This window comes from Eucyclogobius newberryi, unplaced genomic scaffold (genome assembly GCF_026437365.1).
Source record: "Eucyclogobius newberryi isolate DKJ021-1_F unplaced genomic scaffold, fEucNew1.0.hap1 SCAF_10, whole genome shotgun sequence".
In the NCBI taxonomy this organism is placed as follows: Eukaryota; Metazoa; Chordata; class Actinopteri; order Gobiiformes; family Gobiidae; genus Eucyclogobius; species Eucyclogobius newberryi.
The window spans coordinates 12,264,953-12,287,370 of NW_027315724.1; the positions used below are offsets into that span (position 1 = coordinate 12,264,953).

Genomic DNA, 22,418 nt, shown 5'->3' on the forward strand with positions numbered 1-22,418 from the left:
TGAAGTGGGTTGGGGTTTTTTCATGCAACAGTTCGTGTGGTGCAGTGTGCAGTGGGCATGCGATGGGAGACCTCGATGGCTCCTTGCCTTTTGGTCAATTTTTGGCCTGGTTCTTGAGGACACAGAGCTCCGTGTGTTTGGGTGAAGGTACAAAGTGTGTGTGTGTGTGTGTGTGTGTGTGTGTGTGTGTGTGTGTGGGTGGGTGTGTGTGTGTGTGTGGGTGTGTGGGTGTGTGTGCGTGTGTGTGTGAGCGTGTGTGTGTGTGTGTGTGTGTGTGGGTGTGTGTGTGGGTGGGTGTGTGTGTGTGTGTGGGTGTGTGGGTGGGTGTGTGTGTGTGTGTGGGTGTGTGGGTGTGTGTGCGTGTGTGTGTGAGCGTGTGTGTGTGTGTGTGTGTGTGTGTGTGTGGGTGGGTGTGTGTGTGTGTGTGTGGGTGTGTGTGTGTGGGTGTGTGTGTGTGGGTGTGTGTGTGTGGGTGTGGGTGTGTGGGTGTGTGGGGGTGTGTGTGTGTGTGTGGGGGTGTGTGTTGTGTGCGATGGTGACCCACTTCTGCTGTTTTGATGAGCCAGATGGGTCACGGCAGCTGTATGAGGGGGTGGAGGCGGAACAGAGAAACGAGACATGGAATAGAGAGTGTATGAAAGAAGTCCAAGAATATATTTTACATCACTTTTAAGTAGAGTTGTAATGATGCAAAAATGTGCGTGTGTCATGATACAAACTAGAGATGTGCCCTTAAAAACAATATTAGAACACACCACAGCATGATAGTCCATTTACTGTGACAACATTAATGACCAAATGACTTATCTCCTCTCATAACATGCTTATGTGCACACTGCATGCTCATTTATTTACCTCATGAAGGCAATAGAAAGATACTACACTGATGTAATAAAGTCAATATTGTGATCTGGCTTCAAGAAAATCAAGATATACATCTTTTGGCATATCGCCCACCCCTTTTTGGAAATGTTTCTCCCTTTGACCTTGGGGTTTCTAGTCCATATGGTCCTGCACAGCATGTCAGCCTCTTGGGTATGGCGTTCAATGTAAGCTTTCGTGTTCTAACATCTGTGGTCTGTATTTATTCCTTTGGCCTATTGATCATTCCTGCAGGGTATATTATCATGAGAGGGCTCACTCGTCTGAGGTATTTGGCTCTAGCCACTTTCCCTGTGACCTCCTCCAGGTTGCCATTTGCTTGTAGTATTCCAATATACTTGTAACTGTCTTCAATGTCGGCTATTGTTCCTTCTTGGAGTGATACCCCTTCTGTGTGGACAACCTTCCCTCTCTTTGTTACCATCCGACTTCTCAAGTCCGAATGACAGTAAGTGCTGTAGATCCTGGTGTTGTGGATCAGTGAGTCAATCCATGTAGAAAAGGTGACTGATGGTATGAAATAATGCATTCCAATTAGGTTTAGAATTTTCACTGACTCTTTAGCTAGGATTTGAACTAGGAATACCTTTCACAAACTCATTAGATTCCGTCTCCATCATCCATCTCTTACAGTGAGTGGACCCAGATTGATATGGGGAACACATCTCAAAGCTTTGCTCCTATAAATCTGGCGTCAGACAGGTTATTTATGGGGCATTGGTCTATTCTTTATGTTATAGGCTAATGGAGGAAACTGGAGCACTCAGAAGCAACCCACCTGAGAGAACATGCAAACTCCACACATTAAGGCCCCCTCCACCTGCCATTGAACCTAGGACCTTCTTACTATGAGACATTGATTATGAATAGCTGAGGATTTGAATATCGCTCTTGTGCGCTGTGTCTCCATCCAGAACACGAGACAATGTGCTCTGACATTTGCACACTGTCGCTCGCTCAGACAGTAAGGGAGTTAAAAAGCCTTCACTTAAATAAATTATGTCTCTCGTCCGGGCAAGACACCAGCCGTGCAACCCCGCCCCTGTCCTGTCTGCACCTGCCCCGCTCCACCCCGTCTCCAGCCTCCCCTAAATGTTTCAGACCAGAGGTAATAGAGCCATGTTTAATTGATGGAGCATGGAGGGATTGTGCTGTGTACATGATGGGGTGAGGATGGAATCACGAAACACACTCCCTGGTACCTGTAACAAGTACTGGGACAAGATAGAATTAGCTTGTGCTACCAGCCTAGAACAATGGGCTGCAAACACACTGGGTGCTAAAATGGCAAGCAGTTAGCATATTACTTTAATGTAAATCTTCTATGTCATTTTTAAATGTGAATTGTCATGCTAAAATGCTAGCATCTCAGACCATTGCCTTTAGATTGAAAATGACCTTTGGATGAAAGTTGAAAATCTTGATTTGTCCACTGTCCAAAAATCAGGGATTTACACCAACTGAAGCATAATGATTACATTTTTGAAGCGAGGATTTGTGAATACTTATACCTCCAGCACTTTGACATTTTGACCCACTTTTGCTTCACAGTTCAGCAGTAATTTTAGAAGCAGTAGTGAGATACCTTCTTCTCTTTTATCCCTTTGTTTTGGATGAACTCTCTTCTCTTTTCACTGGCAGGTATTTTTAGCCTTTGTGCCTGCTTTGTGCATGTGCAGGGCGAGTTCGGTTTGAGTGCTAAGTGAACGTGTCAGTGCCCAGAGCAGGGGCTGTCCCCACGGGGCCCGACTCAGTCACGGGAGCACATGGCCCACTGGTGCTACATACCAACGACCCCCGGCTCACACTGTCTGGGCAGGGAGACGAGAGCAAGCGTGCGTGATTGTGTGTAATTCTACCTATACATAGTAGTGGGTTACTTTTTGTGGCTGTCCAATCTATTTTTTAAAAATGAATTATCTATCTTAAATCAGTAAACATTGTGCTCATTTGAAATTTGTAAAACACTCAAATAGATGACTTTACTTTTCTTTCTTTTTTTACTGTAGACAAATAGCCACTGTGACTAGATCAAAGCAATGTTTCACTGAGTCATTTTATCTCTTATTTTTGTCTATATTTCTATTAGTTCCAACCATGTGATTGCCATTCCTACAGCAAGAAGATTGGCTTTTATTTCTTCCTCTCCCAGATTCGAACACATATTTACAAGTGAACAGGTGCAATCACTGGCAAATGTCCAGAATCCCTTTACAATTCTACTTTCCTATCCCCAGAAACAGCCTTCTCTGCAAACCCCAAATTTACCTTATGCAAACACAATCACTTTCCAAATGCTGTTCATGCAATGCTAAGCCATATCACGTACCCAACAGCATCCTGAGGTCACTTTTTAGCGTGCTCTGCTCCCTTGCTTCCTGACTCGTTCATGACTACGGCAGCCACACGCACTCCTTGCCTTGCACACAACAAGCAGACAAAGACACATTTTACTTGCATAAGCGTTTCAGGAGCAAAGCCACGGCTCCCTGTCCCAAACTAACAGGCTGGAATTATACGCGTGCCTGCAGGAGAGGAGGACGTCTAACCAGTAAACACTCCAGAGCCTCGGTCCCAAATATTGCACGCACTTGCACTTGCTCTTGCAGCCTGTTTTCCCTGTCTCTCTCTTTCTTTCCGAACATATAATAGCCCACATTCTCCAGTGTGCCTTATGCTGCAACACATTGTAATGTATTATTGTTGTGCCGTTCGCCCACGCTAATATGTTTGCACTCCCTTTTTGTAATCACATTGTGGCTATATTTTTCCTTTAGAGTGTTTTTCATCAGCGCGTGTATCTAATAGAGTCATTACAGACAGAGCCAAGAATCACAGACTTATAAAGTACCCGTGCTGACAGATCGGATTAAAGTCGTGACTGTCCTAAGAGAACATTCTACTCTTCTGTTTTGGCACTGGGGTCAACTTATTTGTTGTTTCGAGATTCTAAATGTGATGATGGTGCAAGAGTCAGTAATCCTGTATTTATTGAAACATTTAATTTAAGATATTAATAAACCTTACATTAATAAAGATATCCCTTTTTTTCCCCACTGGCTTTTTGTAGTTTTTTCTAACCAAGAAGGAGGATTCTCTGTGACAATTCTCCATTTGCTTATTTCCTGTGAATGTTGGTTAATCAGCTTGTCTTTTTTTGGGCAATGACTGTTTCATTGTTTGATTTTCTAACTTTCTGTTGATCAAATCCAACATTTTGTGAAGCTCTGCAAAGCGACTTGTGTTGTATTTATTTCTACAGTTAGGCCAATCTTAAAGTTCGTTCATATTTCTATACATTCTGATATTTAAACTTTTCACACATTTCAGTTTGAATGCCAAAATATCATCATAATGATCAATTAAATTCGATTCAATTCAATTTATACTACCAGACAACGACTATGACATCAGCAAAAACAACATAGCACACCTCTAGCTATGATCCACTTACTGGGGCATCTAAGGCATTTAATTTCAAATATGATCTTAGACTTTTTTTACATCGTTGGTTTTTGCCAGTTAGGGCTGGATTGGTCTGAAGAAATAGGTTCTCGTTCGTGTGATGTCCTGGAAGGGTTTCCAAGACTCTTCTGATTAAATATAATGCTACTCATACCCCTTAATTATATCAGTTATTGATGGCCCAATAGGGATCACACTGGAGAACCAAGTGAGAAACTGGTTTATTTACACAAAAGGCATCTCTAATCAGTTTATAGTGACGAGATGCTTTAGTGTTTATTCATAAATAGCAGCCAATACATAATACTTGGATTGAGTTGCCATTGAATTTGTGTACACATTGTTTTTTACTTTGTTTACAGCTTTTCTCAAAGGACATATATGCCTATTATCATATCACGCACGTACCGGCTGTCTATGTGCCGCCACTCAAAGCACAGGGAGAAGAAATCTAATCCGTCACATGAATCATGGAAGGAAACATACACTGGCATACACAGTGAAATAGGATCACTTTAGAAGGACTTTGCTTTGCTTTCCTGTCGATGAAACACGATGTGATGCAGAGATTATAGAGCATCTTTGTTTCTCTGCTTTGATGCTGATAGATAAAAGGCGCTTTGGGCTAAAACCAGTTTCGAAGGATAAAAAAAACTCTTAGTTGTCATTCTCAATGCTTTCATACAATGCAGCAAGGCATATACAAATGTTAGCCATACTCAAAGTTAAATCAAAAATTGACAAAAGATTACAATTTGACTATAAGAATGCACTTAGAATTCAATCGATCAGTCATTAAGAAACACTGAGTGAATGGACAGGAGAGGGAATGCTTCATATGTTAGCTGAAACACTATTAGCCACACAATGCAAACACATACATGGTGCGGACTAAAGACACAGTGATGTTGTGTGACTGAGGCTGTGGAGATGTAAGAATTTCCGCTGCGGTGTATCAGGTGCCTTTATGTGCCTCAGGATCGCAACGTTCAGTACATGCGTTATGGCCCAAAGGCTCATAATAATACATGTACATTTGGGTTAAATAATATCAACAAAAAACATCAGCCTGGTGTTATGTCTGCATATGCACATATTACTCTCGTCTGTCGCGTTCACTACTCTACATTGACCTCCCCTCTTTAAAACATTATTAAACAACAATAGGGAGAACTCATAAACCCCAAATTAGCTGACATGAAACGGGTGATGCACTGAGAAAAAACATGAACAATAGCTGAATATGAGGGAAAAAAACCTGTGTAATCAATCTGGGTGGCTGGGTTCACCCGCATAGCCTTGTGGATTATTCTGCCACAAAACAGGCGGACCTAAATATGATGGCGTCACTCTTTTAAGATGACTGATGACATCCGATAGCTTATAGGTTGCTGGCCTTGGTTGGCCAGAGATCTGCATGGGCGGTGACCAAAAGTAGCTGAGCCTATGTTTACGAACTGGTCTATGAACCCAAACCCAGTCTTGGCTTCATGTGCTGCTGCTATTAGTGTTTGGTTTAGTGTTTGGTTGGATCTTTCCACACCACCATTGGCCTGAGGATGTTAGAAAGCTGTTTGATCCCCTTCTCTTCCATAAATGTAGTAAACACAGAACTGTAGCCCATTGTCAGTGGTGATGGTGTTCGAATGCCCCACCTGGCAAACAGGGACATAAGAAAGTCAATGATCAAACGGCTATTGACAGATTGAGAGTGCACCTCAGGCTATTTAGAATGAAGGTCATACACCACAACAAGAAATTGCTGATGGTGGGGCATGATGTGCAGTTCGTTGCAGATGTCTAACTGAATGTGGGACCAGGGTGTGGACAATCAGGGCTGTGGTTATTAGGACGGTTAAATAGTAAAACAGTTTTTAACCATTGTTTCAATGTCCCTGTCAATGCTCAGCCACCAGACCACACTCTCCTGTATTGCTTCATTGTCACAATTCCAAGATGCCCTTCGTGCAGCATAGGCCCTCAATGTGGGAGGGACAACAGTGCTTATACCCTAGGACACACAAACTCATTCTAGCAAGATAGATCCTCTTTAATACATCATTAAGGGGCCAGCTCTTCAGGGACCTTAGCGGGACCAAACCCCCTTGAATATAGTAACGGAGCTCTGGCAGAATGGGACCCTGTTATGAAGCTGTATGGAGCTCCTAAAGTAATCCTGTTGCTTGGAGAGGAGTGTTGCGCATCATAACAAGCTTGTGCTCAGTGTCCTCTTTTGCAAACAATGTGGAGTCATGCAAATTGGAGGCCAGCTCTTCTGGACAAAGGATATATATTTGTCAGGGATCATAGCTTTGTTCAGTTGTCTCAGGTTAGTGCACACTTGTGGCTCCTTTTTCTTGCCAAAACTATGTTAGAGATCCACTACACCAGGCATGAGTGACAGACTTGCCTGTGTGCATGTGTCAGAAAAAGCTGCTTGAGTTTGCTTGATGTAATTTTAGAGATGTCCGAGGAGTGGATATGCTTCAGTAAGAAGCGTGTAAAGACTGTATGTTCATGGTTAAACCCGATCTGTTGGAGGCTGGAGCTGAGCCTGACTGAAGGGAAGCTTTAGTAATCAACTTTTCCTATCTCATCACTGTCTTGTTACATACACACAGCGTTTCAGCAAAGATGTGTAGAAATTTGAAACAGTTAATTGTTAAACACTTGAATTAACAATTACCGTTGTCGCTCGAGCCCTTGCACAGTTTGTCTGATCATAGCTTGTTATAAACCGCAGTTACTGCGACAGCACTATGTGAATCCAAGTATTTTTTATTTAATTAAGATAAGATAAGATATTCCTTTATTGTCCCACATGGGGAAATTTCATAATTGCACAGGATAACATAAATAATAATGTATGTTGAGTATAAGTCAGCCAAAAAATGCATAATAGAGAAGAAAAAAACATATATAAGTCGCACTGGAGTATAAATTGCATTTTTGGGGAAAATGTATTTGAGAAAATCCAAGCCCAAGAACTGACATTTAATTTTGAATGCAATTTTAAAATAATAACATTAGAGAACATGGTGAATAGGTGTACGTATTCTAACGTAACACCTTCAGCTACATGACGCACGGACAGAACTGTGGTAAGTGTCTGGTATGTTAGCGTAACATATTAACCCTTCGGGGTCGACGCCCGCGCCGGCGCGTGTGAAAACATGGTCGGCTTTAGGACCCTGTAGCATGAAAACCAAGCAACGTAGACGGCTGTCGTTGACGTCATACGAAAGTGGAGACCCGTGGCAACATCTGAGTTTTTGTTTTTTTAGAATCCACCAGATAAAACCAAAGTTATGAACGTTTCAATTCCATTGAAAATTTGCGGAAAAATATGCGCTCTTTTCTGTGCGCGTTACATTTCTTATAATAACTTTGTCGTCTTTTGTGATAAAACGAAACGGAAAAAAACGTTAGCCTTGTGCTAACCCGGATGTTCAGGACGCACACGAGGAACGTAAACATTAGTCACATGACAATTAGTCAAAGAGGAAGAACGAACGAGAGGAATTATGCTGTTTTTGAGTAGTTTTGGAGAGTTTTAGTATTTCAAGTATTTCATTGTCAGTAGAATAGTTGTTGTGAAGCAGAATGAGGGGCACACTTCATGTTGATCAAGTTTAGTCCTGGTTTAGTTCTGGGTTAGTCCTGGTTTAGACCTGGTTTAGTCCTGGTTTAGTTCTGGTTTAGACCTGGTTTAGTCCTGGTTTAGTCCTGGTTTAGACCTGGTTTAGTCCTGGTTTAGACCTGGTTTAGTCCTGGTTTAGTTCTGGTTTAGACCTGGTTTAGCCCTGGTTTAGACCTGGTTTAGACCTGGTTTAGTCCTGGTTTAGACCTGGTTTAGTCCTGGTTTAGTCCTGGTTTAGACCTGGTTTAGTCCTGGTTTAGTCCTGGGTTAGTCCTGGGTTAGACCTGGTTTAGTCCTGGTTTAGTCCTGGTTTAGACCTGGTTTAGACCTGGTTTAGACCTGGTTTAGTCCTGGTTTAGTCCTGGTTTAGACCTGGTTTAGTCCTGGTTTAGTCCTGGGTTAGATCTGGTTTAGAGTTCCTTCTGAACATCACTCACATGGAAGTGCAAGGCCTGTGATGTGGCTCTCTGTGTCATTTTGGACTGAAACTGTTTTGAGAAGTAGCACAAATAGAAAAACGCCTGAGGATTTACCTACTTTTTATTGTAAATAGTAGTTTATTGCTTGTATATATCACAAGAATACTTTTATAAGTTCATATTTGCACCTTGTGGTTCAGTTTGAACCTTTTTAAATGCTTGGTTGAGCATGTTTGAGGGTTTTACAATGAAAAAACCATAATTTTTCTAGACGGACTTTGTGTTTTCTGTGTGTGTTTTTGTCCAGTATGTTGAAATAGTATGTCAAAGTGAAAAACTAACTAACTGATCATATAGGTGAGGTTGTGCTGAAAAAAAAGATACCCAACATTGGTCTGGTAAACATTTCTTAATGTAGTATATCAGGGCAAAATTGAAGGTACCCAAAACGGCCAAAAAAGCTCCGGACCCCGAAGGGTTATTAACAGTTATTCAGATAACTATAGCATAAAGAACATGCTAACAAGTTTACCAAAGCCTCAGTATTACCCAATATTACTAAATCCATTGAATTCTTCTTCTTCTGTGTCGCTTAGAGCCTAGAGCGCCCTCTTGCGGTTGTCAGTGTGAAAATAATCAACATGTGAAATGAAATTATATAATAATGTGATAATAATATCACAGGTAAGTCGCTCCGGAGTATAGGTCACACCCTGTCCTTTGTGTTAATTTATATGTTATGTTATGTTAATATGTGTATTCTCTCTGCAGATGCCTCGTAGTGCTACTATGTGTCGCTACTGTGGAGTTAGCTACCTCATCTACAACGAGTTCCATCGGCTCAACACTAGGATCGCTCAGTTAGAGGCTGTGCTCCATGAAGCAAGGGAGTCTGCGCTGAAAGAGAAGGCCCAGCGTGAGGCACTGGAGCTGGACATGCAAGAGTGGAAGCGAGCCCTTCAGAGGCAAGCAGAGCAGAAGGAGATGCACATGAGAGAGGAATTTGAAGAAAGATCAAGGCAGCTGAAGCAAGCAATGACGAAAGAGTGTGTGGACAAGCTTGAGAAGGACAGACTTATGAGAGAAGAGGATGTTCAGAAAATTAACAATGAAATGAAGCAACAATTTCAAAGAGAAATGGAGACAATCGAGTTCCACAAAGTGGCAACACAGAAAGCTGAGCTGGAGGCAAGATCTGCTGAGAGAGAGAAAGTCCTGAATGACACACTTCAGAAGGTCAATAAAAGGCTCGAGGATTGCAGAGAATACAGGGAACAGCTGGAGCAGAGGTGAGTTTGTTTATCCTCACTGTGAAGTCATCTGTAATGTTGTTTTCCTCTGACTCATCATCCTTCTCTCCCATAAACGCTAAGGAGTAAAAGACCTCATGAAATCCTATGAAATTTCACAAAAAATATTTAATGCTGGTGAGTTACATCTCAGGAGAAGCTGTAGTTTAAAAAAGCAGTGCTACAATGACAGCAAAAATATGAAATAATAATCAGTCTAGATTTGTGAACTGACCTGTATCATTTATTTATTGTGGGAATTGTGTCTCGTCCCACTCCTACTCACACACACAGCTGTGATCAAAAGAGGATGCTGCTAAATATGCTTGTGCTAAATAAACCAGATTTTTATAAATATTTCAATCTATTTAGTAATCATCCATCCATTTTCTTCCGCTTAGCTATCAGAAACTAAACTCCACATACTCCAGAATAACCAACAGGAAAACAATGTCTATAACAGAAAATGCATGTACCGATATGTTCATTGAAAGAAACACAAAAGAACAGAAGGTTGTAGTGCTGCAAGATGGAAGCTTATAAGTACAGCGTTTGGCTTTAATGTGTTCTTTTTCAATCAAAAAGCCCTTCATCAAAAAATCTCCACCTGGAAGGAACAATCTGGTCCCTTTTACATGTGGTACGAGGCAGGATGCAAGCCAATTCAACAAAATATATTTGAATAAGACTTAATGTCAGCCAAACATTTTAGTCCGAGCCAAAATGAACAAACACTTTTTAGCTTTTCTTTTGTAGTTTTTGGTATTACAGACATGCACACAGCTGGTGAGGATTCCTGTTTACTTACTTCCTTCATATAAAGCTGTCAGTAGAGTAGCAGCGCAGCTCTGTAATCAAACCAGCGCCTTAGCCACGCTCTCAGTAAATATGTGGAGAATGCTTGCACGCCATGACTCACAAGAATGCTATGTTAAACTTTCCGATTGTAATGACAAATCCTAATGCCTACAGTCATGCACACACACCTGCAGTCTCACTCAAATACCAGGGCAGGCCTTAGATAAATCAAGGGATGCCACAAACCAGGAGAGTCCGAGCTTGTGAAAACACTGCGAAGGCAACGTGACAGTCAAGACAAGTAGGTTTGCTCACTCATGAACGCGTGTTGATCGTATGTGTCATCTTAGTTCAAAGTTGTTAATTCTTGAAATAGATGGGATAGCATACATTTTGGAGGGGAAATAATAGAATGATTCTTACGATTACATTTGTGATTTATACGTTTTTAGATCCAGGAGCATCAAGATTTGATTTTTTTCCCCTATACTATAAAGTTATTTACTTTGTTTGTTTGTAATTCATTGTGCAGCCAATATGTACAAAAGTAAAAGCATTGTACTTAAGTAAACTATTTAGGTATCTGTACTTTATAATATTTTTACAGTGGATACTTGTGACTTTTTTTTACTACTTTTACAAATTTATTTGGGGGCAGGTATTGGTACGTCCTACAGCCGTAATCTTTTTAACTGGACTGATTTTTTTTTTTTAAATGTCATTGTTCAAATTTAAAACATTTAACAACAAACATAAAAAACAGAACAATTAAAAAAAAAAAAAAACAGAAGGCATCCAAAGAAAATTAAAACACATTAAGTCCAAAGTAAATGTTTCATTTGGTTCAAAGTCTATCTAATTTGTCCATTTCCAAATTAAATCCAAATGTAATTTTTAATTATTTTTTCCTGCATTATAATATCGGTCAAGTCCTTGATTATCGGTGCAATTTGTGTCGCCCAAGGGTACGCTCCAACAGTATCTGTTGATTGTGCCCATGGCAGGAGTTTTGAGGCCCAGATACAAACTGTAGTTCTGAAATCATGGGTATGGTAATGTTAAAGAGTCTGGATAAAAAAGGTATTTTCAAATGATTTGCAGAAATTATGTTTACCTTGTTTATAACGACATACTGCAAGCTTTGACCAAACAAACTATACACATACAATTCAATACAAATCAATACATTTATTTGGCTGGACCTTTGTTGACAAAATATCAATACAATTCTTTATCTAAATCACCAAATTTCACAATTTAACAAGTTTCAAACTCTGTACTTTTACATTTCCACAGTACATTTTAAAACGTAAAGTCACTAGGATTCATTCCAGTCTGTGAATGAATAAGTACTTCCTTCACCACTGCCCAAATGAAGCAAGGTAAGTCTGTGAATACAAATCTGTTCTTCTCATCTGACCCATTCCCAGGTCTTTTTGTGCTAGAATCAGACAGTAGTATTGCTAAAAGAGTCCATGCATTTTTATGGAAAAGGGGACAATACAAATGTTAAATGGTCAACAAATAATGATCTGAGGTGAAACAAATGCATCAACTGTAATGAGATGGACTGGGATTGTGCTGCTGACCTTTTGAACAGTGTGACATTTACAATAATGCATTATCATGGATATGGTTTACACTGAAAGACACTTGACCGGTCGTGTGCAGTGTTGTTGTGTGTATAATATGTTTGTGGCTTAATCTACAATCTAATCTGATAATCTCACACAGTTATTGTTGTTCATAACATGCAACATACTTTACAGCCTCAAGGCAACACATGGGTCAGGGGTCAGGCAGAGGTCACAATGCCAGTGCTATATAGGTGGATATATACGTATGTGAGGCCTATATTGCATTGTATTATAAACAACCACTTACCATTATTTGGTGTGTAACTAACTATTCTGCGCTATTGCTTTTTGATCTCAAGCAGATGGTTTATGCAAATCTTAAACGTGGACAGCATTCATCACAGTAGTGTCACATTTTGAACCTTGTCCCAGCCTTGTTTCTACCGCGGGGCAATAATGTAGTAGCAGCATTTTTTTTTTTAGAAATATGACAAATTGCCTCCCTTTTCATAATTTTAACAAGCTCGTACACTTCTTAACACATTCACATAACTTCGCTTGGCCACCTACCCTTTTTCTCTTCCCACTCGTTGCAGAACATTACACTTCTGATTTGACAGTGAACGGCTTCACTTTTCCACCAGGCAGTCTTCAAAATGATGAAAAGCCAGGTGAGGTTGCTTGTGTGGGAGTTAGTGCTCTGAATCACTTTAACTGTTTTTTTTTTTGCTCATGACTGGAAGACTTATGTAACGCAATTTTACCTGATTTTGTGATTTCTTAAATTACAAGCTTCTCTGTCTCCTCTTTTTAGCGTATTGTTGTTTGACACAAGTTGACAAGTTGATTGAATTTTGTGGTTAGAAGAACAGGTCAGACGCTGGTATGAAAATTAAAGCCGATGAAAATGTCATGTGTCAGAAAGAATGGCTTCTGTCGGAATCTGTGACAATGGAAGGCGAGGAAAGACGGATGGAGAGGCGCGGGGTGCAATAAAACCTGTTTTTAAAATGTCACCTGTGAGACGTGTCGAGACAAGGATGAGCCAAGTTGTTTGGATTCAATAGAGTAGAAAGGCCTGCAGGAGTCAATTATAGGCAGCTACTGTGGATTCAGTGCAGGTTACAGATAACAAGGAAATGTGCCGGTCTTTCCAAGGTCAGAGAAAATGTGGAGTTTGTAGTTTACACAACATGAGAAAATATTGCAATGCTGATGTGAATGTCGTAACTCCTATTTTGACTGACGTTGTGGTTGAGCCTACACGCACCAATCAGAAGATAGCCGTTTCAAAAGTTGTCCAAGAGCAGGGCCAAGCCTACCCACAGTAAAGTCCACCACCCAATAACAGTGGCTGTGTTGTTGTTGTTGTTGTTGTTTTTTGCTTAAAACAAAAAACTGTCAGTGCAGTGTTGTATGGTTTCCAATGTAGCTTCATAATAATCTTGCCATTCCGGAGCATGGAAACAAAGAGCGTATGCCCTTTGCTCTACCAACTTTACATTTTAATTAAAGGACACATAACTATCTGCATTATCTGTATTGTTATTGGCTTTTAAAGATCACATATCATGCTATTTATCCTGTTTCGTTGTCTACCCTAAGGGCATATTTGATGATAATAAGTGTTGTGCAACCCCGCTCACAAATCCGGAAATGCAGATGGCTTAGATTCGCCCCCACCCTCGCGAAGAGCAATCTGCCTCCCCCGCCCACCCCATGTCGTAGCCTAGCGTGGAGATGGTGTGTGTGTGTGTGTGTGGGCGTGTGTGTGTGTGTGTAAACCGATAATATAATAGATCCAGGTGTAAACAGAGGCCGAGGCCTGCGCCGGTAGACAGCGCATAACACAGCAGCACGTCAGCAGCAGCAGCAGCAGCGTTGGAACAAAAGAAATAGCATTTGAAGCTAACTGTGCCTTAATAGCCGCGGTTCCTCCCGAGCGCGGGGTAAGGGGGCGTATTACAGTTACAGAGTGCTTCCTGTGGGCTGAAACAGCGTGCTGTGTGCTGTGTAACACCTGTTCGTCTGCTCATCCGAGGAGAAGGATAGAGACTGTTCTCTAGCTAAAAACAGCAGGAATCAATCAAAACAACACTTTGGGTACATATATACCACACATACATATGTACCAATAGCACTGTAAGAAGGTGAAACTCTCTGAAAGTCGATTTTGCATGACCTTTAAACTTGAGTAGTAGGTCTGTGTGATCCCTCCATCGTACAAGAGGGATTCATTGTAGAGAAGGTTTCAAAGGTAGTCATTCAATAAAAGTAATTGAGTAGCAATTACCATGGGGAAAAAACAAAAGTTTGCTTGCCTGACATACTAATGCAAACAGTTGTAATAAGTGCAATTTGATGGAAGAAATGCTCAGAACAATCCAAGTGATGATTAATGTATGTTTCTGCCTTTGACGTAACATTCCTGAGACATTTTAAACCAAGTGTTTTCTGAGTCTCAAAGAGTAGATGACCTTGTAAACAGGGTTGATGAACCAAGCTAAATGTAATTACAGGTATGTTTTTGATGAGGAAACAATATAAACTCAACCCATTAAACATGCAAATGAGAAATGACTGTAGATAAGGGCCAGAAACTTGGTGGGTAAAGCAGAAAAGTCAAATAGTTGCAGATTTTTAATACCATCCTGCCCTTTCCCATATGTGCTTGTGAATTTAAAACAGGTGGGATTCTTTGTAAAGTGATCTGAAGTGATATGCATGCCACTTTGATGTAAACCACACCCGTCAAAATCTGTGCTAGTCATTGAAACCAACCAATAGAATTAAATTAAAGCCTTATGGTGCGTTCATAGCTCACACAAACCTGGGAAAATGAACACCTGCTTATCCAAAACCATCAATATCCTGTTCCATGATTTGATATATCTTTTGAATATTTTCGATATTAAAATTCTAAACATCCAAGGTCTTTCTATCTTGGAGCTATCTTGAAGGACATCATTATATTGATGTATATGCCACGCACGCTGTTGTTGATAGAAAGGTCTTGAAAATGCTGGAGGCTAAATGTCTGGGAGTTGATTCATTATGAGTTGCCTTTTAATTTTTTGCAGGCTGTGACTGTGATGTATGTCAGGGGAAAAATATCACCACTGGCAACAACATGTTTGAAGCATCCACTGTGCAGCTGCAACTGTCGGAGCACTTTTGACAGATGTTACTTACGCAATGCTGATGTCTAGATCTGTGGAACGTGGCTAAAATTTTATCACAGCGTATGTTGTATAGTTATATTATTGCACAATGTCATCATAGCATATTATTTATTATGTATTATCATAAGTTTAAAGCCAATTATTGTTATATATACCATTCTCAACCCTCGTCACTGATTCCATGACTTGCTCGTAAGTGACAACAGTGTCTGCTCCACTGATACAGGTCGCTTTTTCACAGCTCAGGGGCAGACAAGATGGCAAACACATGAGGCCTGGTCTGTGTTTCCGGACTTTTCATTGGTTAAACAGCCTCATTTCATCTCTTCCTGACCAAAACAGAGAGAGTTGTGGCGCTAGGCTAGCTGTGATGCCAACTCACTCAGGTGTCCCTAAAATGGACCTTAAAAGTGGCGACAGAGGTGAAGAAGTTGGACGTACTTCCCATGGATTTATCAGGATTTATCTGAGGAAAGCCTGTGTCATTTGGAGCTCTGTCCAGACCGATGAGGACGTCAGACATGAGAGGAAAAGAAGAGGAGGACTGATTAACACAGTGAGTGTCATCATTTATGTTTGTGTAAAAGTAGTTTGTATCTGTATATTTTGTATTTTGCGTTTGGTGCAAAAATATCACTTTATGCCTTGCTGTTGCCATTGTTTGTACAGTTTTCTCTTCTTAAAATCCCAAATGCTGTTTTCAGTGTGTCATTCATTGGCCGCTGGGCTCTGTGTTTACCGTTTATTGTTTACTGACACTTCCGCAAACACAGAGCCCAGCGGCCAATGAAAATTAGCGGAGGACATGCGGAGTGAGATGCAACAGCGAGGCACATAGTGATATTTCATGCTCAACGCCAAATGTATAATGCAGATATGTGAAAAATATGCAAAACTAGTATGTATAATGAAAAATACAGACACAAACTACTTGTAAACTTAAATGATGGCACTCACGGTATAAATCAGCCCTCCTCTTTTCCTCTCGTGTCTGCCATCCACATCTGGACACAGCTAGGTCCATTCATAGACCGAACATCAGTCTATGGGTCCGTTAGAGACACCTAGCTAGCCAAGCAGTGCAACTTCCTGTTTTGGTCAGGAAGAGATCACACATACAACCAATGAAAAGTCCAGCATCATGTGTTTGCTCTCTTCTATCAACACTTCACAAGGGCAGACAAGATGAGTTCCAGGTGACAAAGCAACCTGTGGAGATCTGTGGAGAGAACTACTCCGCTCATGTTTTCATGGTCATTTTGAACAATAAAACACCCGCTAGATAGATATTTAATGCCATACTATGGAATTGGAATGTAGTAGAAAAAGCTTCAGTTGTAGTCATCTGGACTCAGTTTGAAAAAATAGACGTTTCGACTCTCATCCAAGAGTCATTGTCAATAACAGAATTTAGGTCGAGAACTCCGATATTAATACTGTTCTGTGGTAAGACCCGCCCATTGGGAGGAGCCTTCCTGAAGTAGAAAGAGTTGTTTGTTTCAACAGAAACTCCCCCCTTGTATCTACCGAGCTAGCCTATTCAGAATCTTAATGGGCTATTAGAAACCTCTTTGTCTTTGTGAGACCCTGGCTCAACCACCCTGAGTACCTGATTAGCATCTGAATGTCCTCTACCTTTCCAGGGGTTCAGTAACCCATTATAAATAACAGGAAGATTAAACCTTAGCCCTCCATTTCTGTTTAAAGAAGGTCTTTCTTTTTTAACAAAAATAGCTTCCTTGACTCCTCTTTCAAACCATCTTTTCTCTCTGCTTAAAACCTTCACCTCACCGTCTTCAAACGAGTGATTAGAGGCTTCAAGATGGAGATGCACGGCGCTCTGAGGTCCTGAACTTGTATTTCTTCTGTGCTGATAAAGCCTCTTGTGTAGAGGCTGTTTCGTCTCACCTATGTAACGTTCTTTACAACTTTCTTCACTGCATTGGATCGAATAAACTACATTGCTGTTTTTGAGTCGGCAACTTGTCCTTTGGGTGAACCAGTTTTTGTCTTAAAGTGTTTCCTGGTTTAAAATAAACAGGGACTTCGTGTTGTCTAAAAATTCTCTGCATGCTGTGGACCCACATATTAGGTTTACAAGAGAAGACGCTAAGGAGAACCGCTTGGCCTTTCTTGATTGTTCCACGATCAGAGGAGAGGACGGGAAACTCCAAATAGAAGTATATAGGAAACCTACACACACGGACCAGTATCTGCTCTTTGGTTCCAACCACCCACTACAGCACAAGATGGGTGTGATCAGAACCTTACAACACAGAGCTCAAGGTGTGCCCACCAGCTCAGAGGGCAAGAAGAAAGAGGAAAAACATGTCCGAAATGCCCTCTCAGCCTGTGGTTACCCAGCTTGGGCTCTCAACAGAGTGAAGAGAACCAAGAAGCAGGACAAAAAGGAAACTGAACAGAGGAGGAAGGGTGTTTCTATCCCTTATGTCTCTGGCCTGTCGGAAAAACTGCAGAGAATTTTTAAACAACACGAAGTCCCTGTTTATTTTAAACCAGGAAACACTTTAAGACAAAAACTGGTTCATCCTAAGGACAAGTTGCCGACTCAAAAACAGCAATGTAGTTTATTCGATCCAATGCAGTGAAGAAAGTTGTAAAGAACGTTACATAGGTGAGACTAAACAGCCTCTACACAAGAGGCTCTATCAGCACAGAAGAAATACAAGTTCAGGACCTCAGAGCGCCGTGCATCTCCATCTTGAAGCCTCTAATCACTCGTTTGAAGACGGTGAGGTGAAGGTTTTAAGCAGGGAGAAAAGATGGTTTGAAAGAGGAGTCAAGGAAGCTATTTTTGTTAAAAAAGAAAGACCTTCTTTAAACAGAAATGGAGGGCTAAGGTTTAATCTTCCTGTTATTTATAATGGGTTACTGAACCCCTGGAAAGGTAGAGGACATTCAGATGCTAATCAGGTACTCAGGGTGGTTGAGCCAGGGTCTCACAAAGACAAAGAGGATTCTAATAGCCCATTAAGATTCTGAATAGGCTAGCTTGGTAGATACAAGGGGGGAGTTTCTGTTGAAACAAACAACTCTTTCTACTTCAGGAAGGCTCCTCCCAATGGGCGGGTCTTACCACAGAACAGTATTAATATCAGAGTTCTCGACCTAAATTCTGTGGTGACTCTTGGATGAGAGTCGAAACGTCTATTTTTTCAAACTGAGTCCAGATGACTACAACTGAAGCTTTTTCTACTATGGAACACGCCTGGACGAATGAGAGATTACACCGACATATGGAATTGGAACATTACAGATAAAGCATTAACATCTTCATGGAGACAAGCGGGTGCTCAGATAAGTTTCACAGTGCACTTTTAAATGAGCTAAATATAGTTTCTTTGTAACACCTGATGATGATAGTCACCGTAGCATCTGTCTCTTACCTTTGCACAGAACCAGGAGCTCACACTCATTCATCAATTTCATATACATTAGGTATATTCTATATACATCAAACTTTTGTGATCATGCTTTGTTTGCCTGCACTACAGGTTTTCATAGTGCTCTTGAAAATGGGCCACCTTTATTTCACATTAATGAATGCTGTCCATTGTCTATATATGTCTTTAAATTTCCTATGTGAAGCAAGCACCTTGAGCAGTATTTAGTTCTTAATTCTTATTTTGATTAATGTGTCTTTTTACAACCCCACTACACTTTCCTGTGACCCCTCTGGAGAACAGATCTTGATCAGGAGCCCTATCTGGAGGTATGTAGAAGTTATGCAGATGACATTGGAACATTGAGAGTTCTTTCAGTAAGCTTCTGCAATGTCAAAGATGTATTTCCATCCAGTGTTGCATACATTTTTTCAACCAAGATCTTGTATTAATGATGGAGAGAGTGACCACTGCACACTGACTTCTTTTCCATGACAACAGGATTTGTCTTTCCACATGGTTGTTTCAGAAATGAGAAGCCTCTCACTGCATCAGTTGGGTTTAAATACTGTGTTGCAGCTGAAAGATCATCACCCATGCACCACTTATCCTGAGGCTTGGACCTGTTTGCTTTGTTAAATCGGGGGGAGACTATTTTTTGGCCAGTATTTAGTTTGTACCCGACAAAAAAATGAAATCAGTCAACATTGCAGATATGCTCATATTTATCACTAATACAGACTTTGGGATCTCACACAGTTGAACTGATAACTTTCCTTAAATAAGATGTTTCTCAGTTTGTTTGTATTATAAGCTAGCTTAGTTACTTGATGTGGGCTGAGTCCTTTATCTCTCCCTACCATTGGCTAACAAGCTTGCTAAGTTTGTGCCACAACAATAGGCTCCTCCCCCTCTGGGGCCAGGACTCTCCTGAAAAATGGATTCTAAATCAGTAGAACTTTCCTGGTTAAATAAAGATCATTTAAAAAAGAAAAAACTGTGAAAATTACTTTCAGTTTCCATTTGACCATATCAAGTTAATTTGAGCATAACAAAGGTGCACAGACAAAACCCCCCAAAGAAATACATTCATTCATAAATCCGTTTTTCAGCCCGTAGCTCTACCACCCACTGCCACTCAGTTGCAATGCTGAGGAGGACAGGTATCTTTTCAATGGATATTGATATCAGCAGTAACCTTTAATATGACAACATGTGACACAGTGAGAATATGCTAAATCAATCTTATTGGGACTCTTATTATTACCTCTGCATGTGAACGTCTTACTGCACGTTTGCCGTGACTCGTAGACAATAACAGAAACATTTCATAGAATGAATCATAAAATAATGCACCTGGAGCTGAATGTGTGATAAGCCTGAAGGTGGGAGCGCGGTGGTGACAGATGATGAATGCCAAACACAAGGGCCTTCATTTGTGATGAGGAAACACTTCACGCCCAATTAGTTCTGTTGTTTGATTCCAATTTTGGGTTTCCAATAGCAACCCGGCAGAAACAACAAATCTCCTTCTTTGTTTTGCGAGACGAGTCATATGTCACCTTTACGCAGAGTCAAGCAGCCTTAGGAGTCAGCACCGATCCAAACCTCAGGAGTTCACATTACCACATCAAAGCGGCACATTGCTGCGTTCTGTACACTCGCTTGTATCATTTAGTCGCCTTGGAGCAGCGGAGAGGAGCAAAGGATGACCTATATGCTGCGCTAATGGTGGCTCCGCTTCCCTGCGAGGCAACAACAAGATAAACAAACACACTCGCCATAGTACAGAGTATTTGGTAATCTGATGTAGCATAGCAACCAGAGTACACACATGAAACACAGAATGGGCTATAGAAATTGAATTCAGATTTACTGCCCAAATAAACAGACATGATTATTCAAGATGGATAGTAGCAGTTGCAAACCAGTTAGGTCTCATTTGTTTTTCTGTTACATTTAACCATAAATGCACTAAATGAAAGTGCTTTTTGTTCTAAAAGAAAATTAATCTCAACAAATGAGATCATGTAATTGATTTGAAAATAAATTGCAGTTTTATTAATACAGAGCTTTCCAAATTGATTTAAAACCTAGTAACAATCACACCTCAGATAATTTTCTGTTAGACCTGATGCTAGTGTGATTATTTTTCAAAGTCAACTAGTCACAATTAGTAGAATAATCATTGCATCCCTATCTATATTTTAATATTGTTTTTTGCTAATGCTGCTCCATGGACAATTTGCACACTTAAAATAATCTAGTTATTTAATGTTCAATCCCAAGCTGTCAAAATTGTTGTTGAAAACGGTACTATTAAAATAGAGAACAAACTAGCGTATCATTTTAAATTATAGACTTTGAGTGATCCATGAGATGAATTCAGAGCAAGAGAAGACCAATTTAAACAGTGAAGGGTTAACTTGGTCACATGAAACATAACACTTTTGTTGATCTGCTGCTTTGAACTGAGTGTTGTGCCCTGTTGTGATGATCTCAATCACTGTTGTGTATCTTTAACATGGTTACCAGATAACTGCAAACAAAAAATACACACAGAGCGCCTTAACCTGACTGATCTCATTACAGCGCTCCACTCCAGCATGCACAATCTTCAGTTTTTCATTTGCAATATACTTTACGATACCTTCAATGTCAAACAGTGTAAAGTATCAGTTTTATTGTGGTTTTTTGTTTGTTTTTTGTTTGTTTAGAAATAACAGACTTTCAACTTTGAATGTCCTTCAGTTGGTGTTGATCAAAACAGCCTTTAAACTGGCTCACATGCGTTTGCACACAGTGGGGAGAACAGATGACACTTTGATACGGGAGCCTTTTATGTCACTTCTAATGATGACTGAAATGTCAACAGACACACAGCCCCACACATCAGTTAATAAGTCTATTTCAAAAGGTTCCCAACTTGAAATGCTTCTTTACATCTCCCCCTTTTCTATACAAAGCTCAGATCTGCTCCTACTGGTCAAAACGGGAACACACATTTGCCTTTTCAAAATCTTTCAAATGAAGCCATGGAATAGATTTAAGTAAACTCATGATTGTGTGTCGGTTTTAAATGATTTGATTATGCAGAGCAGAGGCTTTCAAGGATGTGTAGTGCATTCATTTAGTCATAGAGAGACGACAACACACACAAGCATTTAACAACACTGAAAGAGGAATATTACTATGAATAATAAGTAGACAGGTATATTCTCATGCATGCAGGAATCCTGATTTAAAAAATGGTGCGATCCCTTATTTAAAAATGTTTTTTATTATTATTATTTAGTTTGAATCAAATCGTTTTAGGGAGACTTATTTTGCTTTTCCCCCATACTTTGTGATAAGCTATAACATATGATCAACATGATCAACATTTCCCTGAAATTGAGCGCATATATAAACAGAAAGATATTATAAAAAAAGATAAAACGATGACAATGGGTTTTTTAATGAGTGCAAAAAGAAAAACCTAGGGGTTACTAAAGTCGCTCCTTTCATTGGTCACATGATTAAAACATGAAAATAAAAGTACAAATATAAATCACATTGTCAATGCCTTTAATGATTATTTTGTCATCATTGGACCACAACTGGTACCAATGATGTCACAACAGATAACAAAAATGTCTACTCATTATTTCTTATTGAACAACTGAAAAATAAATAATTGATATTGTTAACAAATGTAAAATTAAATATTCTACTGATTAGAATGACCTTGACTTGAGGATAATTTAAAAATTGATACACAAT

General features: G+C 40.1%; 1 protein-coding gene across 1 annotated transcript in view; it reads left to right on the top strand.

Annotated features, from left to right (window-relative positions):
- The window catches only part of lekr1 (Leucine-, glutamate- and lysine-rich protein 1), a 150,129-nt gene that overhangs the window by 38,140 nt on the left and 89,571 nt on the right, over window positions 1-22,418 (top strand). The window contains exon 5 of the mRNA XM_072459552.1: window positions 9,178-9,695. Coding sequence (XP_072315653.1) covers window positions 9,178-9,695 — 518 coding nt within the window. The remainder of the gene's footprint in view (window positions 1-9,177; window positions 9,696-22,418) is intronic.